The sequence below is a fragment of the Mirounga leonina genome, unplaced genomic scaffold, assembly GCF_011800145.1.
Source record: "Mirounga leonina isolate KUSES-001 unplaced genomic scaffold, KU_Mleo_1.0 Mir_93, whole genome shotgun sequence".
Lineage (NCBI taxonomy): Eukaryota > Metazoa > Chordata > Mammalia > Carnivora > Phocidae > Mirounga > Mirounga leonina.
In genome coordinates, this window is record NW_023270854.1 from 21,035,511 (window position 1) to 21,055,317 (window position 19,807).

The following is a 19,807-nucleotide window of genomic DNA, read 5'->3' on the forward strand; positions in this document are numbered from 1 at the left end:
ATCTGATTTTCAGTCTATGCTTTGAAATGCAGTGAGTTTTCCTTCGAGGCAATGCATAATACTCCAAGTCGATTATTGACAGTTTCTTTTCATTACCCTTAGTTTGACATGTGAAATTTCAGAACATGTCTAAGTTCTATGGTTGGATTATGAAGGAATTTCCAGATCTCTGCATGATAATGCTTCTGTATTACAAGATAGGTACAACTTTGTCCTAATTCTGAATTCTTCACTCTTCCTATTCTCTTTGGCTCTTGTGTTGGCCCTATCATGCAGAATCTGAGCAACCCTATTTTCAAATGGAGGAGACACCAAATATTTCCATCTCTTATAACATTTTATTTTTAATACGCTGATTCTCACAGCCACTAGTATTCCAGGTTAACCAAAGCTGCACCTAATCATAATATCCTGAGAAGGTACTTAATATATTTAAATTAAGAAAAAAAAAAAAAGGAAGTGGAAGGAGGAGCAGACATAGGTCTAGTGTAGTTGAATCCTGAGTAAGAAACTGCATATGTATATGGTTTTAATGAAACAAGAACAAGGACATTCTTGCAGGAAAAGAAGATGTGTTATAGCAAAAATGTGCCCCTCCCCCACTGCTCCTGCTCTCTCTTGCTTGTTCTCTCTTTCTCTCTCAAATAAATAAAGTCTTTTTTAAAAAAAGATTTTATTATTTATCTGACAGAGAGAGATACAGTGAGAGAGGGAACACAAGCAGGGAGAATGGGAGAGGGAGTAGCAGGCTTCCCGCCCAGCAGGGAGACCGATGCGGGGCTCGATCCCAGGACCCTGGGATCATGACCTGAGCCGAAGGCAGACGCTTAACGACTGAGCCACCCAGGCGCCCCTAAATAAATAAGTCTTAAAAATGTAAATAAATAACAAATAATAAATATCGGGCCCTGGTATTTAATGCACTTTCTTTTACAGCGTCATTTCCCCTTGTTGTCTGATGAATCCGTGCTCTACTCACGCTGAGCCATGCATAGGTTCCTCTAGAAGACATCTTTCTGATCCTTGCTTGGTACTGTTGTACATGCTGTTCCTTTCCTTTGAAGTCCCTGGTATGGGTACCTGATGATCCACCCAGGCCATTGCTCAACTGTTATTTCTTTTGTGAAACCTCCCTTTATTTCTCCAGACAGGATTTATCCTTGGATCTGTTTGTTTGGATTCCAACTTAGCCAAAACTCTGTGGTTCTATTTCTTATGTTATTTCAGGATTTTTGTTTTTTTCTGCATTATTTCAGGTGTCCTTCCAGTTTTTTCTATTTTACTTAACTAGAATAAAATTAAGGATTTATCACCTCGACAGAATGAAGTGTTTTATTTCAAGGATTTGCCAAACACTCTTACCTTTATCACAAGCAACTTCAGCACAAGTGCACAACTATGCAGTCCCATACAGTCTTTATGTTACTGCAGAATTAGAAGCAAACCTAGAATTATTTCATTCACTTCATCTCCTTCTCACAGCTATAAAGTCTGCAGACACTTGTGAATTACTTCTTGCTTCTCATCATCACCCAGGAATCTCATCCACATGCTATTTACACTTTTGTCCAGATCACTATCTGTTTTGACAATCATCTTCCTATTAACCACTCTCTAGCAGTTAGTATCTTTTTGTCAGCAATGGGTCTCACCGTTGGTGTCCCTACAAGGCTAGGCAGTTGATGAGAAATGAATAGGATATATTTATCAAGCCAGATGATAGGGTGCACTTTATGTTTATGAAAGGGAAAAATGAATGAATTTGCTTGCTTTAAGAGGAAATTACTGCTCCTTCTCTTTCGCTCAGGGAAGACCAAATGTCTTACTGGTTTATGTTTAATTCCTTTCATCTCCTTTTAAGTAAAAAAGAAGAGCAGGGCCCTTATTCTCCCCATAAAACATAACCCATTTATCATGTCTTATTCTTCCTAAGAAGCTGTGAATATTGGCATCCAGGGCAGACTTTTAGGAGAAAGAGTTAACACATGTAAACATGTAAAATAGAAGAAGTTAAAAAAAAAAAAGGATGTTGAAATTAAATCAAACAAACTAGAAAACTTCTTATAGAAAGAAGTATCCACAAAAATATAAGAAATATTAACAATGAACTCTCTGAGTTAAGGTAGTAGTTTGGAATAAATGAACTGCCAGGGGACAAATTCTAATGGAAAAAGAAATTCAACTTACTCAGTTTTATTGGTATATATATTTTTAAATTTGGAAATGTGTGGTGTAGTTTACCCCTAAATAGAATACCATGAAACCAATCAAACAGCTGGTTGAACCCTGTATTCTTCAGATTTTGGATTTCTGTGAACTGTAAAAGCCAAGTGCACTGCACGTCTGTTAAGGTTACAAATTCAACATTTATGATCCATAGTAAATGTGACTGGTAAAATTTACAGTGAATTACATTTTCCTGTGATTTGAACTATTTCAAATTACATGAAGGTTGTTCCATTGCATTGTCTTATTTCTAAGGAGTGAACATAACCACCCAGAAACTTCTTCCCATACCCATAACTGAGGTTATTTATGGTAAACACCAATGCGATTATGGTTGTAATGTATTACTGTATCTAATTTCTTTCCAAAAAAGTAAATACCCACCATGACTGCTAATCAAAGACTCAAATGTTTTGGACAGAGTTCAGTGCATGGATTTCTGCCTTTACTTAAAGGTATTGAAAAAAAGATTTATATTCAGATCTCCAGAGTTAATGCCCAGATTAAAACCAGATTACTCAAACCTCTAGGGATTCATTTTCTTCTTTTCTAGAGTGGGGAGGATAATACTAGATATAAAAGTGCTTTGAACTACAGAGTATGAAATATTTTCTGCAGGATAAGGTATAACTTAAACACCATAATGCACATATGTTCCAACTTCCAAAAAACCTGGGAAACACCATCAAAAATCGAAATTTGGAAGTAAGACTCTCTTCACATACCTGCTTCATATGTGGTGGCATGGGCAGTCATGCTCCACGTGCTTGACCTTCTGTTTTTTGTTACCATGACTGAGAACTCATACATCGTGTTGGGTTTGAGGCCTGTTGCTGTGTAACTCAAAGACGTTGTATCTTCTGACTGTACCAGTGGGGAATAAGCAAAGAGAAGAAGATGAACTCTATCAACTTGCTAAGTCAAAGCATGTAAAGAGACGACCAAATAACAAACAGTCTATTTCCAAATAGCATAAGACCTAGGACACAGCACTGGCCCTGCTTTTTTTCTGTCAACCAGTTTACACTGGCTGATGGTAACTCCAAAACACGATGGATTAAATCCGGTGCGATGTTGTTCAGAGGGGCAGCTAGCTGATCAATTTTCCCAAGTAGGGTAATAACCACTGTCTCAGGACCAGTTCTGCTTGCTTCTGTCAATCCTATTTTTAAGCTAATCTGCAGTGACTTTAACTTTCATTTGTTTGTAATGATCAAAATCTTTTTTTCAGAAGTTTTCATTTATATATTTTAAAATAGATCATCATGATTATTTTCCATTAGTAATAAAATTAATTTTTAGAGATCTACTACTTACACTTTTTAAAAATTATTTATAGCACGAACTTTTAGTGATTCCCGAATCTGTTGGGCTATTATAAAGAAAATAAACAAAAGCAATGTTGTATTGTGTGGCCTTCTTTTTATGCAAATTTCACATGAAACACACATGTAAGTATGGTCACTGGAGCAATTGATCAGGAAGGGAACAACAAATTGGATATGTATTAAAAGATTATAATTGTGTTAGTATTATTTATCTTTTGAATTCATTTGTCTTTTGAATTCGTCTTTTGAACAGGTTATAGATATTTTAGTAGAAAATAAAATATCTATTTTTATTGTTTACTCAAGAGATCAAAATGGTAATGAAGAAGAAAACCAAGTTAATCTTCCAGGTTAATGAATATTTTCCATGTGATCAGGCAAATTTTGCCTATTTATGCCTCTTATAAGTATCAATTTATGCTTGGTATTTAGATCTTGATTTTTTCCCAAAGTTTATTATTTACCTTCACTTTTATATTTATTATATTTGTTAATATCTCTGTTTAGAAAATCAAGGAAAGCTCTTTTTCCCCACTTATGTCACACCTATCTCCTCCTATACCACTGTAGTGTGGTATATCTTTTTTATTCTACTATGAATCCTTAGATTATAGCTATGAAAATCCTACATTTCATTACAAAACAAAATATTTAACTGTACTAATAACATTTTAATGATGTGCCCATCCATCTTAATAAAGTGATGACCTCATAAACATCTATCAGAAGCTCTTCTTTAAAATAGCTGTAAAAACGTGGGCCCTGAGTAAATGTAAAAATACTGTGTAGACTCAGGAAGATAGAATTTCATCAAATAAAACACAACATGGGCAGCTAGTATCTGACAAGCTGAAACATAACTTCCAACCCTGTCTTCCTTCACTGTCGTGAACACCTCTAAGTCTTAGAAATGGAAATAAGGGGAGAAATGGGACAATGAGAAATATTTCAGCTAGGAAGAAAAGATCATACTTTTATAAAACTAGTCTCTTTGAACATAAAGATCACTGGCGTTTGGGAGGCCGCTAAGCAATACTGTCCTTGTTTGTGTTTTAGAATGACGCACTTGCCTTCTGTAAATACCATGGATTCACTGGGTTTTCTCAGGAACTTCATGGAAGGTTATTGTTCAGAATAAATCATTAGCCTAGAAGTACTTTGGCCAGTTACTTTTGAGAGCATAGAATGCAACAGGTACTACCCCTCTGAGCCTCAACTTCCTTATCCATAAAATGGAGATAACCATACCACTGACCTCCTAGCATTATTTAAAGTGTCTGTAAACCAAAACATAGTATCTGGTCCAGGGAACATATTAAATGTTAGCTACAATATTTCATGCATTGTCTAACATGATATGTAACTTTAGGCATGCCTTAAGTTCCCTATTGAATTGTAAGTATCTTGAGGGTGTGACTGAGTCTTGCACAACTTTGTATCTTCTGTAATAGCCATGTTATATCTGGTAAGCACTAGTCAATACTCAGTGAATGTATTTTGAATAGAAATTTATATAAAACATGTGATTAATCATTTCAATAGAAAGTAAATTAGAGAAAATTCCCCCTTCTGATAAGGAAAATCAAAACAGAGTTTTAGACAATCAAAATATAAATGTCTGGAATATGGCTTGATTTGGGATTAAATGAAGTAGAAGGGTACTCCTGTGGGGATAGCCTTGGGTAATGCCATTAGGTCACCTGAGCTCCAGCTGAAGTTTCATGGGAAAACTTTTTCAAGTTATACAACCTAATGATGTCTTTATAAAGGGATCTACATACATGCTTAACTATGGAGAATCTTACTCTTTTTATAGTAGGTGTGAATATTCCAATCATACAGATGGGAAAAATGAGATTGAGCAAGTTCAATGACATGACAGGACATGGTAAAGCCAACTCTTGCACCCAAGTCATTAGACTCCATGTATTTCTTTTTTTCCCCTCTATCTTGTGTTATGTTCTGCCTACCTTATAAAGCTGTGCTGGGGAGTGAGATGAAGTAATAGGTATGAAAGTAGTTTGAGAAGTTCACAATGTAAAACCAAAGCACCCTATTAACATTATTTGTAAAATGTAAGCTTACTGTATTACTTTCTAGTGGGCTTGATATGGTCTGTATTTATCCTTGCGATCCAACTTATACCACCCTTTCCTCTAAAACTCTTCTTTTCAGGGTGAAGATGTAGAGTGTAGGTGTGTACGGAGGGCAACAGAATGTTTTTTCTATACCCAAACTTCAATCCATGAGAGAAATCAGCCTCCGCTTACAAGGAATAGTTACTGGGTTGAGTCTTACAGGCATTCTTTGTGAGACTCAATAATTCCATGTGTGCTGGTATGAACTATTCAACCAAAATAATCTGCTTCAAGAAATTCTGGAACTTAAGCCATTCTGCAGAGAACAATCATTGTCCTTCAGAACATTTCACATACTGGCAAAGTACCCATGGCCATTCTGTGAAATGAATGTATTGACAAAGTACAGCAACTATGGGCATAAAATTTTTAAAGTAGTCTTTTAAAAATAAACTTAGAATTGGGCAATCTGTATATAAAGAGAGACTTTTTTTTTTTAATGTTCTCATATGTTTCATTGGTTGTCTTATCTGATAATGTTATCTTTATTTATCGTTCTGCTGAGCCTTAAATCTAATACTGCAAGGAGATGGATAGGGTACTTAAAACATATGTTATATCAATGATACCATTTGGACTTGCCTGGAGAGTTTTTCCAAATACCTGACCTAGCAGGGTGACAGTACCAAAGAAAGCTTTTTAAAATGGTTTCAATTAAAAACTGATTTATGATGAAATGTGAATTTTATACCACTTGAAAGTTGAAAGAGACTAGAAACAGATCCAGCATGCCTACAGGAAGAAAGAGGCAGATTTACAACATTATTGGTGGGATTTTGATTTATCTCCAGGGTCTTTAGAGTCAGACACTCCCAAAGGATGTTGTCATTCCTGAAATCACCACTTGGCTAGAGGCTAGATTAAGCAAGATTGGCAGTTTAGTGGGAAGGACACTGGATGAAATATCAGGAGATTCAAATTCTCTCTGAGAGCTACCCCAGTGGAATGGTAAAGAGAAGGGATCTTCTCTTCTCAGATAAGGGGCATCTGAAGAAGCTGGAGTGCCAGGATTGAACTATTGGCTCCTTGGTTACTGGGGAACATGTATGATCTTATATTTAAAGCTATCTTCTTGGGGCACCTGCGTGGCTCAGTCGGTTAAGTGTCTGCCTTTGGCTCAGGTCATGATCCCGGGATCCTGGGATCGAGGCCCCATGTCGGGCTCCCTGCTCAGCGAGAAGCCTGCTTCTCCCTCTCCTCCCTGTTCATGCTCTCTTCTCGCTACCTCTGTTGCTATCTCTGTCTCTTTCTCTCAAATAAATAAAGTCTTAAAAAAAATAAAGCTATCTTCTTCATCCCAATCATCATCTTGTGAAGCTTTATGTTTTAAATGCATTTTCATATATTATGTCACTTGAATAACTTAAGAATTCTTTGAAGTGTATCAATGGATCAATGGAACTGAGTGTCTTACTCATTCCAAGATTATAAATGATATGTTAAGTAGCAACAACTAAACTGTGTGTAACTGCCTCTATCATCTAGTACAGCTCTAGGTACATAGTAGGTACTTGATAGTCATTTGTTGATTTTCTCATTTTAGACTACATTTTGTGTATTGTTTGCATATACTAACATTATGGCAGGCTTAGGAGGTAACAAAATTGTCCCTGTATATAACTATTTGCTGGAGTTGCTAAGGCTGGCTGACGGAGATTCAGAAGTAGTAAAGACAACGCCTCCACAATCCATCTCTACTGAGCTCTTAGCAGGGTTGTAGGATGACTCAGGGAAAGGGGTTGGTCTAATTCATGTTAGTTAAAGGAGAATGTGCACTGTGGTTTTCTTTACCACATGAGCATGTTTCAAGGCTAACTGAGAAAGTAGATGCTAATGGCTTAGAGTGCTTTCTGAGGACTTTGTAACAAAATCTTCCAGCTGTGTTCCCAGGCATGTGCACTATAAGATGGGTCTCTGTAACATTGATAGGGTTGCCTTTGGGGTCCATCTAGATTCCAAATAAAAAGAAAGACACCAAAATCTATCCCGAAAATGAAAGTGGAGCCCCGCTATTTTCAAAGGAAAATGGCATTTCCTTGTACAGAATCAAATCATTTACACAAACGCAGCATCTGGTGGAATTTAGATAACGTTTTGCATTTCTTGATGTTGTTCTACCTTGCCTTAGAATTGCTTCCTAAGATACAATTATTCCCATTCTAATTTTAGATACTGTGTTATTAAAATGCTTTGTTTTTCCATTTAGTGCCCCTGCAACAAAACGACTCACGACAGCCCAGGAAGCATTGAAAACAATGTATTAAGCAAATGACAGTTCATCTTAAGTTTTACGCTATCAGTTAGAACTTCACCTTGTATTTCGCATTCGCAGAAAAGCTGGTCCTCCACCGGACAGTGTAAAGTCGCACTTCAGATGTTTTTTGGTTCTTAGGGACAGAGTTGTCTGCCCAGCTGACCCTCACGGCATCGTGGGTAAGAGCCACAGCCTGTACACCTACTGGTGGGAGCATGGGGGTGGAGACATCTGGGGCCGAGGTGGGGAAATCGTCAAGCAAAGGATAATAATCAACGGGGTCAGTGGGATCTGGGTTTAAAAACCCGCCAAATGAAACAAACAAATACATACATAAATAAAAGAGTTAAAAAAATAAATATCAGTGGTAACACGTCACAATGAGTTAAATGCATGGCAATAATGATGAAAGGGAACATGAGAAGAACAGAAAAAAATACAATTAATTCAATCGGAAAACTCATTCGAGACAGTATTGCTCTATTACAAAAATACTATTTTCTGTAACTCACTCATTTCCCTATAGTGGTTTTATCAGCTCCACTTCTGGTGGTCACTTTTAGCTATATATTTTAAAAGCCCATTTCGTCTTGGAGTTTTGCACATGGCTTCTTAAAAGGTCTAGTATAGAACTTGTCAGTTTTATAACTATACAGATAACTTAAAATAACAAGATCAAAAGGAGTGTCTGGTTTATTTCCTCCTGTTAAGGAAATAAATGCCTATCCAATATCTGTTCTTTTAAGTTTGTTTATTTTTCTCCTTTTCTAACTTGATTCGGTTTCTCTAATGCTTTCATTATTGCTTAGCTTATATCTGCATAAATATTGTTTAGGCAAGAAACAAGTAATAAAGCCCAAAGGGCTCTGTGGTCTACAGCAATCCGTCTATGGCTATGATTGCGTAAAGCCAGACTGACCAGGTCCATGGCCCGTGTGCCCCGTGATATGTTTGATAACTAGGTTTCTTCTAGCACTTTGCGTGGCAGGTTTTCTTAGATTGAAATCATTAAAGAAAGTATGGACGTATCTGTTTTACCCACTTTCCCACAGAGTAATTAACTAAGGCTCTTAAGGCATACCTATATTCCATATTACTTGTTCCAAAGTATCAAGTTCCATGGGAAAACTTTATGTTATTGGCTGGGGAGACAGAACGAACTGTGGGAGGTACACACAGGCTTTGATCCTTATTAACATAATCAGAACCTGCATGATGACGTGTGTGGTTTTAGAAAATTCTCTAGAAAAATTTTGTACTCATTTTTATGCTGCGGATATCAGAATCAGAAGAGTTTGTCTTGTGGCCATAGTAAGAGTCCAATTTTGAGCCTTTTATACCTAAGACTTTTCAGTTTTTGAAATTTTACCTTTAAATCATGTAATGTGTATTCTCACTAACAAAAAAAAAAAAAGAAAGAAAGAAAGAAAGAAAGCCCTCAGGCAGGGCATCTGAGGACATTTGGGGAGCTGACCTGCTAAAATGTAGAGTATCTGAAGGAGTGTACATACAGAGTTTACATTTTTAAATAGCCTAGTTCCAAGCACAGCAGTTATTGCCTGGTTTTGATGACTACTTCACTTTGTCCACTGTATTTCAAATGCCTACCCCCTACTCATCGCTCTGTTTTCCAATGAATTATTTAGTAGTTTACTGGGCTGTGGTCTTTGGAGCAAAATACAAAACCTGAAAACAAAAACAGAACAAAAGGAAAGAAAAAAAAAAGAGAAAGAGAGAGAAAGAAAAATGTTTAAAATTTAATGACAGAGCCCAGGCTTTCCGTATTTCCTTTGATTGTGTCTTTTTATTAAGGGCTCCTTTAAACCCAAATGGATTTATGAAATGATGAAGGGGGAGCTGAAGAGCCTCCAGGAGGATCCCGATCAGTCATCAGGTCGGTGTATCGGTGGCAGGTGTTTTGGCCAAACTGAAACAGGTGCTGCCCCCCTTGTTTCTATTCTTAGCCGACTTTCCAAGAAGAATGTTATACACAACAGGAAGACTATTCTGAATCACAAACTTCTTTTTTGACCAACCTACATAATGTGTTATACCATATATGTTGTTTCTTTGCTTAACCTGGTTTTTAAACCGATATGAATTTAATAATCTGCCACAGGTGCCATAGATATGGTTTTGAAAAGTAGTGATTCTACTTCAAGAAATGCTAACACCCACTCTGGCTCTTCCTGGATTTTACAATAGTATATTTTTCATGACTTGTGGAGTTTCTTGGAGTCTCAGTTCCAGAATGTGTCCTTCAAATTTCAAGTAATGTTTGTTGGTATTTATCTATGGACTTACATAATTTAAGAATTTCTATCCCTGGCCAAGTTTTTCTTGGCCTTTTTTTAGCGAATTTGTTTTCAGGCATGGCTTGTCATTCTACTTGCCATCTCCTTTAGATCTGTACTAATACAAGAGCCACTAATTACACGGACAATTTAAATTTAAATTATTAAGATTAAATACAATTTAAAAACCACTTCTTCTGTTGCACTAGCCAATTTTAAGTATCCCACAGCCATACAAGCCAGTCTATCATCTTGGATAGTATAGATATAGAGCTTTTCCAACAAAGCAGAATGTTCTAGTGGAGAGCGAGCACTATTCTAAATACATGTATGCTCCATACACTGCTAATTATCTTTCTCTCAGCACAGTTAAATTAAAAGCATTTTTTTTTTGGTTAAAAAACACCATTTTTTGTTGCTAAACAACTTTTTTCCAGTTTTTAGGTGCCTTATATGCTGTTGATTTGCAGTGGTTATATTCAAGAGTAAAAACTAAATAAAAATTAAAAAGAAAAAAACATAGCCTCAAACCTTTTGCTAAAAAAAGAAGCCTATTCAATTCCTAATAAATATTTTGGTAAGAGTTCATGAATTTTCAGTTCACATACTAAAGTTCAAAACAAGCTTTTAAAATAATAACATAATTTTACATCTGGATTATACTTCATTCAGACATTGATAAAGCAGTTGAGAATAAACAAATTCAAAGAACACACCTCCTTATTCCCCTGCCTTCTTCCCTTCTCCAGGCTCAGAATGTCTTGTTCTTGCAACATTAAGAACTAAAAAGCTCTACTGCACAAATAAAACTCTTAACACACCCATTTGATCTGGTGAAACTTTCCTCAGCTCTAATACTAATATGCTCAGGATGAGATGAGGCTCCAGAGAAGAGGCTCTACCTAAGAGCAGGTGTTTGTGGAAATCATCATGGCCTGATACTTACTCCAGTCTGATGCATTTATTGCCTCGGATTTTTTATTTATTTTATGCTGGCCTCCTCCAAGTCTGCTCATGGGAATACTTACAGAGCTCAGAGACAGAGAATGTCTTCTCTGTGGCACTATGACACATTTATTGATAGAATTTCTCCCAGAACCTTAACCTTTGATTCTATTTATTTGTCCTTTGTTCTCCATGATATGTGGAAACACAATAAAATAAGTCTGCCACATCCAAGAGAGGACTGGTTTTATTCATTCCTCTTCAAACCCTACTGACTTTACTTCAATAAGAAAATGCCTCACATAATTCCCAACTTTTGGTATCCATTCATTCCTCCAGATCCATTAGGATTAGAGTCTTATTAGAGAAAAATAGTCTTATGGATCACTGGTGTTTTGGAAACTATTCTGGGAATGCCATATGCCAAGGATTAAAGAATGACAGCAAATGTGAAGGCAGAAGTTAATGTCCCAAATGGTTCTTTGTGAGCAGCTTATCTTTGGTTTATGTAAACTCTATTTTTACTACTACTGCTTTCTGCTCAAAATTGATTTTTTTTTTTTTTTGGTCACCTGAGTGTCTCTTCTTTGTGGGCTTTCGTTTTGGTAAGAAAGTGGTCTTTGAAAAGACTAGCCATAGTATAATTTGTGTTGCCTGATCACAAGCTCAAGGTCACATTGATGAGCAGGTGCTCAACATCTTCTACCATTGACAGGAAAGAGATAGCTTACTAAATACAAATTATGGAAAGAACAAGTAGAGCTAAAGTGACCTGCTACCTCCCAAAGAACACTGCTACTGGCAGAACAAGAGAATAAGGGGAAGTGAAAATTCTAGACACCTCCATCATGTTATCTCATGGTTTCCTATTCTGGACCTCCATACACCTCATCTTATTTAGAGATAATATGTTTGACAGTAGACATTCTCTCAGGTAATATTTCTTATTTGCCTATTTGCCCTTTTGGGGAGACATGAGCCCTTTTGATAACACAATGAGAGAGCCATACTGTCTCCACAGATAAAGAAATACATTGACACATACCCAAAATTTTTCATACCACTTTAGGCAGATCATAGACCTTGAAAACAGGAGCCAAAGATTCAAGCAAACTCTGGAACAACAACTTTGCCTTACAAGAAAATCTGGTTGAAATTAATGAAGTGATGGTATATTTGGAAACCATCATGTAACAACTGTGAATTCACTTTAAAACTGTATATTCTCAAGAGAGCCTATGAATGGAGCTTGTGGGTTTGGAAAATAAACTGTACAAAGTTTACATAAACTTAGGTGGTAGCAGAAGTCACAGATCCCACTATTTATTCCAAGGTGATTTATTCCTCCTTGTCAGGACTTCATACTCAGGCACCCAGTAGTTTTCCATGTTCTCTAGTGTTCACTATGAAATCCTGCTCTCAGATTTTTTATTCTCATTAAGGTGAAAGTAACTGATGAGTTAAATGAGGTCTGAGGCTTGTGGATTTTGAAATGGGGCAGGATCAAAGAATTCACTAAACAGATGGACCTCTTGGGTTTTACTTCCAGATTTCAGACATAAGGCTATTGGGGATGGTTGTGTGACTTTCCAGTGACTCTGAACAGCCCCCCAGGAGCGGTATTTATTCTATTTTTGAGTAAGCCCAGCCTTGCTCACAAATAGTCTCTGTAAATGTCCTGAATCTCACCCTCTTATCCATTCCATTCTGAGTTCCTTCAGCTCTTTTTTTGTGTGTGTTCTGCCTTTACAGTCCAACTCACATAAGAATTCCTAGAGGTGTGAAACCCTGGAAGCAGCCACACTTTTAAATATCATAAGGCTCTGGGCACTGCTGGGGTGACCTATAGGCCTGGCTCAGGAAAAGGCCACCTGTCTGACTCAGCCTAGTCCAAACCAGTCCCAGGAGGTCAGTCCTTCCTTGTCACATTAGTTTGAAGGATCCTCTGTAGAGAAGCAAGTGGCCATTTGGGCATCTGGTGGCTTTTGCACAGAAACTTTCCTGCCTCAATTGCACTGGTTTGCAAGATGAAACAAGATGCACATGAGCATGAAGAGTGGTATCGAGCCACCAAAATATGAGCTACTGAGAGAAGACAGAGAAGGAGAGATCTATATTCTCTAAGTCCACATATTAATTTACAGATTGACTTCCTCTCACTTAATTTTATAAACCAAGAAGATAATGAAATATGTGTGTGTGTATATGTATATGCACGTAAACACAAATATGCATGCACACATACACACTCAAGGCTCAGAACATGACTACATACATTTTGTTTGTTTTTTTCCTTTGTATTTTGCTTTAGGGTTTTTTTTTTTTTTTTTCCCCACCACAACTTAAACACTGGCTACCTTGTCATAAGAGGTTAAACTATTTCAGTTTACCTGTTAGAGATCTGGTGGTGGCACTTTCATAAAGTGGAACTCCTTCTCCTGCATTGTTAAAAGCTTTTAGGGAGATTACGTAATGGGAACTTGACTCTGGAGAAAAAACAGAAAGAAAATAAACATGATGATTTACTTAGTGTACTGAAATATCCAGGGTAAACATTTTCCTGCAATAAAATTTAATATAATCTACTAAGTAAGTTGTTGTTTAAAATGTGTGAGTGTGATTCTGGGAAGCAGGTGGTAGGGGTGACAATACAGTTTTTAATCTTCCTGAATCTTCCCATAATAAGAGACTGATTGACTAGATAGACAACCACAAGCACTTGGACAATTCCAACAAAAGTAGGCAATGAGCTATACTCTCAAACCCCGAAATATAATTGCATGTGGACAAACCACCAACAACCTTAGGACTTGCGTGTTTATCAGCATCTGTGTAGGAGAAATCAGAGAGAGGCATCCAACTTCAAAACAGAAATAGTTCTAAAATACCTATCAGCTAATGCTAGAAAATGCAGCGGGCCAATCTGTGGACAGTAAATATAAGTACACAAAATTAGCCTGCAAAATCTCCTCTCCAGGACAGGACTTACACTGGGGACAAATTGCCAGCAACAGAGTTAAAATTTGAGCAGACAGAAGCAACAGAAATGAAGGGAAGAGAAGGTCCAGATAAAAGTAGAAGAGAGCAAAGTCATGAAAACTTGGAAAGCAAGCTGCCTTACAGTTTTTAGTGTGTATCAGGGTTTGGCCAACTTTTCTTGTAAAGGACCCATATGGTAAATATTTAGCTCTGCAGCCCACATTATCTGTGTCATGTATTCACCTGCATTTGTTTGTTTGTTTACAGCTCTTCAAAAATGCAAAAACCATTCTTAGTTCAATGGGGTTCAAACAAAAATAGGACCTGAGCCAATGTGACCTGCAGGCTAAAGTTTGCTGAACCCTCAGCTCTGGTCTAATGAAAACAACGGGAGAGGGAGCTCTGTGTATTTAGAAAAGCTATTTGAACATCTGGGAACGTAGAGGAACAGGTCATGTGAAAGAAAGCAAGCCCCAAAAATCTGTTGGGGCTAAATTCCTTACAAAATAAACTGAGGAGTATACCATTCCTGTAGACAAGCACACTCCCAAAAAGAGATTGAAAATACGCAAGGAGGGCGCCTGGGTGGCTCAGTTGGTTAAGCGACTGCCTTCGGCTCAGGTCATGATCCTGGAGTCCCGGGATCGAGTCCCGCATCGGGCTCTCTGCTCGGCAGGGAGTGTGCTTCTCCCTCTGACCCTCCCCCTCTCATGCTCTCTCTCTCTCAAATAAATAAATAAATAAAATCTTTAAAAGAAAAGAAAAGAAAATACGCAAGGAAAGTAGATCAAACATTTGAAATTTACTATTTCAAAATGAGCTAAACAACATTAAGAAAATTAAATGCCAGATATGCAAGAGTAACATAAATTAAAATTAGGAAAAAAACTCAGAAATGAGGTGGTATAACTCAAGAAAGACTAAGTAAAAAAAAATATTTTTAAAAATAAAGAGTACCTAGACAAACAAACAAGCACAAGAAAAAACAAAACAAAAAGAAATTAAGAGAGAGTACAAGAGAATTTAGGAGAGAGTGATGAACAGAAGAGAAGGAAGGTCTAACAGACGAGTAATAGTTGTCCTTGAGGAGGAAAACCAAAGAAAGGGAACAGAACAAATAGTAAAAAGTGTAATTTAAGAAATTTTTGCTGAGTTAAAAAAAATCTTTTAGGCATCTGGACAGAAAGAATACATGACTTGAAAGGGGGAAACTTATTTGTTTCAGAGGTACAGGTCTGTGATTCAACAGTCTTACACAATTCACAGCGCTTACCATAGCACATGCCCTCCCCAATGTCTATCAACAAATAATATATGTTAAAAAAAAAAAAAAAAGATAGTAGGAAGGGAAAAATGAAGCGGGGGGAGAATCGGAGGGGGAGATGAACCAGGAGAGACTATGGACTCTGAGAAACACACTGAGGGTTCTAAAGGGGAGGGGGGTGGGGGGATGGGTTAGCTTGGTGATGGGTATTAAAGAGGGCACGTACTGCATGGACCACTGGGTGTTATACGCAAACAATGAATCACGGAACACTACATCAAAAACTAATGATGTAATGTATGGTGATTAATATAACATAATAAAAAAAGAACAATTTTAGGTTGAAAGAAAATATTTGCTATACACACAAAAGTGGTTAATCTTGTTAAGATACAAGTAGTTCTTCAAATTAGTAAGAACATTGCATATAGCCCAAGGAGAATTGATATTCAGGGAAATGAAAAGAAAAGCAACAATAAAATAAAACTTTTGGCCCTTCAGATTGGCAAAAATGTAAGATCGTGTTAATGCCCAGTGTTCATGAGATTACAAGGAAAACAATACTTTCATATACCATTTCTCAAGAGCAGTGATGAGTCTGGAAATTTCTGTAAATTTTGGAAAATAAATCTGGCTATATAACTGAAAAAAAAAAGGGGGAAACTTAAATTATGATCAAACTTTTGGACAGCCACATTTTATGCCAGAAGGAACTGCAGTAATTTATTTGAAATACCCAAGGTAAAAAATGTGATTCAAGGATTTTATAGTTAACAAAAGTTAGCTTAACTATAAAGGGCACACCCAAGCTGTTATCAACATATAAGTAACCAGGGAGTATTACTCCCATGATCCTGAGAACTACTGAACTACTGAGAAATGAGCTCCTAAATGACCAGGGTAGATACCCCAATGGTAAACTGATGAACGACAAATGTTAGGAACTAAGACTAAGTAAGAGTTAAAAGGGGGAGATTTTATTTTGTAATGGCTACATGTTCTGATATTGTAGCTATCCTACAGTCATAAGTCAAAAATAAGGGAGACTAGGGGTAGTGTATGCACAAATCAATGTTTCAATAATTATTGATGGTGATAATATTATTATTGTTATTCTGCAACTAATGTAACATGGGATAAAGCAAATGAATAACCATGAGAAATTATAATTATATAATCTCCTGTGTCCTTGAGAACCAGAAGATTAGTGTGGATGAAAGGACATATTGATGTAAAATAGAAGAGGTATGTAAAGTCTTACATTCCTAAAATTTAATCAGAAAATCAGTTTCAACTCAAAAGGCATTTTATGTCTGTCCTAGTTCCATCCACTGAAGAAGTCTAGAGACATTGTCAATAACAAATACCCCTAAAGCCCAGATAGGGATTTTGAAAAAAAAATTTTTTTTTTTTGCACTGCAAGAAACAAGGGGTTCTTGTAAAACTGGTTGATTCCTGGTCTGAGATAGGACACATAACAATTGAGCTTGAAACATCTTGATGTAACCAGATAGAAAGGAAACAACCAAAGACTAATAGGCTCATGTCAAATGGATTCAGGAATCAAATGAAAAAGGCTCCCACAGACCAAAGATGAAGACAATCTGATATTCAATAAAGGTGAGAGTTGCAATGAATTGAAACCCAACAAATATACATGAATGTATGAATTCATAAAGGTATTTTTAAAAAATAATAAAAGCTGGTCACTTCTGAGGTTGACAGAGAACCAAATTACTATCTTGAAAACCAGCTAAAGAATCAAACATTCATTATGTTTTTCTTAAATAAACTCTACAGTTATGTAACCACACAGCGTGTGAAGGGGAAGCATACACTTATAATATTATTCCAACTAACAAGTGAAAACTCAATGATAGAATTCAAATATTACTATTTTGCAGCCCCAATGAACAAATGGATCTGGGCATTAAGCATTCATGATTGTTAAGATAAAATAGAGAAACCTAGGCATAATGTATCTTCTAAAGAAAGAACACACTCCTAGAGTCTTCCCAAAGGATGGAACCTACTTAGTCTGATTAAACCTATAGATCCAAATGCCATTTTGCAGGAAATAGAGCAAAGAAACAGTTCAAGTCCAACTTACACAATTCATTGAGCTATATATTTGTTGCTTGTAGTTTTCTGTATCTGTCTTTTATTTTACAATTTAAAAAAGTTTTAAAAATGAGTGGATTTATCTCTGACAGTGAGTGCTCTTTGAAAATTGATTAGATGGCTTTTTCTTCATGAGATTTTATGTGACCTAAATATTAGCATTCGAGATATTGACATTCCAAACCACAATGACAGGAGAGCCACAATATAGCAAGAGGAATAAAATGAAATTATGTTTAATGTAGTCAAAGGGCTTCTATTAAGTGAATTGCTTCCCCTACAAGAGGGGATATTTATTTATTAATTTTTGCTATCAACCTAGTTTACTAATAAGAAAGTAATCAGTCAACAAATGTTAAATGCTCTTGGAGCATATGTTAAAGAGGGACCCCTATTGTCAGGTTACAATCATAGTTCTGGGCAGAGAAAACAATGGACAAGGAAAGACTACATAAAATTAAGTAGTACAGTGTGTAATACAACTTGTGAATGCTATGTGAGATTAGAGGTCTGGAAAATTAGTGAGGGATTGGGTCATCTAAGACTTCTTGGCAGATACGGACTTGGTACCAGGGCTTGAAGGTATGGGTAGGATTTAGGGATAGAAGGATGACAGGAAGTAGAAAACAATCTCAGGAAAAAGGTATATGTCAAAAATACAGTTAGATGGCTCAGCAAAAATGCTTCTCTACTAGGAAACATCCTTTATAGCTATTGGAGTGGAGACAAAGCCTGATTTCAAACATATGATTGATCTATACAACTACAATGTAAACATTTGCATTAGAGTCAAGCTCCATAAAATTGCCTGTGGGTCAAATTGCATTTGGTTTCACATAATACACATACAGCATATATTTGCATTTATCTATGTATTTGTTTTTCAAGGGAGTGAGAGAGAGGTCAGCAATTCCAAAACTCCTGTGCTTGGGAGCTAGGGTTTTGATTTTTGTTTGGTTTAGTTTGGTTTTACTTGTTAAATCTGAAGGAGAGAGAAGAGGAGAGAGGAAGAGAGATAGGAAGAGAGAGGGGGGGGGGAGAGATTTAGTCACAGGGTATGAGAGGGTGCTAGACAGTAATTCCTCCAAGTAATTCACCTAAGGAATGGAGCCACCACTCCAAGATGTTATTAACATATGGAAGGCAGTCTTCTAGTCTATCAGCATAGGGAAGGTAAACCACAAATCTGTAACCTCAGGTTCCTATATACACAAATGCATGCAAATCTATACATACTCATGGAAAAATAAATGACGAAGTCTGGGCTTCCTTAGTTAACATGTCAACCATAAGATCAACAGCAACAAATTAGAAACTATACTAAGGAAGTAAGGAGGGTCCAATAAAATAATAAAGCAGGTCTCATTTATGCAAGGTGATTAAATATGATTGTTTTATGCTGACCTCTCCATTTAGAATTCAGATTGAAGACTGTCTGACTTGATCAGAGGCTCTTCACTTCCTGCTCAGAGTTAAGAGCTAAAACTCACAGGTAGCATGGTCTATGAGACATTGAATTCTTGCCTTCACCTCTCTGTCCGCCCCCTCCTAGCTGTCCAGCTTATCTCTCCTTAGAAAACATGCTCTGAAAGCCTCTGCAACATTTGTGCACTATTGGCTTTCTGTCTTTTGGAGTGCATATTGTTTCTCATTTAAGAGAAAAAAAGGTATCTAAACTGGTTCATTGTCATTTTATTAGTTTGAATTTTTATATCAATCTGAATTACAACAACATGCTGCTATCTGGCTCCTGAGCATTATTAATCATTTCTTAATCTCTCCCCCATAGTAAATGTGAGATAAATGTCATTTCAATACTGACGCTTGCTTACAAGTGTCTGATGATCTGAGTAATGACAGCTTCTTCCACTTGATGTCTAGCCATGGTATAGGGTATACTAACAAAGAATCTGGAGTTTTATAATTTCTTAGCTGTTGGATTAATGAATTACACAAACTGCTAAATTCCACAGATCCCAACTATGCTGTGCACATCCTAGGGGAGACCTAGCTTTAATTTAAATAAAACATGGTAATGGCTTAGCCTTGGGAAAGGGAAACAGATTTGCAATGGAGTTGTAACTGGTATAAGAATATCACTCAGAGCTGGCAGTCCCGGAGATGATTTGGTCTGGTCTTCTCTTGTTTTCAGTTGGTAATATAAGGATCAGGTAGTTCATTGACTTTTCTAAAGTAACATAGAGCTACGAAGGAAATAAAAGACCTAGGTCAACTCCACAATCCTTTTTGTCTACCTT

At 36.7% G+C, this 19,807-nt stretch overlaps 1 protein-coding gene across 1 annotated transcript in view; it reads right to left on the bottom strand.

Moving 5' to 3' along the window:
* The window catches only part of DCC (DCC netrin 1 receptor), a 1,173,370-nt gene that overhangs the window by 119,910 nt on the left and 1,033,653 nt on the right, over positions 1–19,807 (bottom strand). Inside the window, exons 16-18 of the mRNA XM_034996274.1 lie at positions 13,576–13,671; positions 8,005–8,237; positions 2,952–3,090 (exon numbers count right to left, since the gene is read on the bottom strand). Coding sequence (XP_034852165.1) covers positions 2,952–3,090; positions 8,005–8,237; positions 13,576–13,671 — 468 coding nt within the window. The remainder of the gene's footprint in view (positions 1–2,951; positions 3,091–8,004; positions 8,238–13,575; positions 13,672–19,807) is intronic.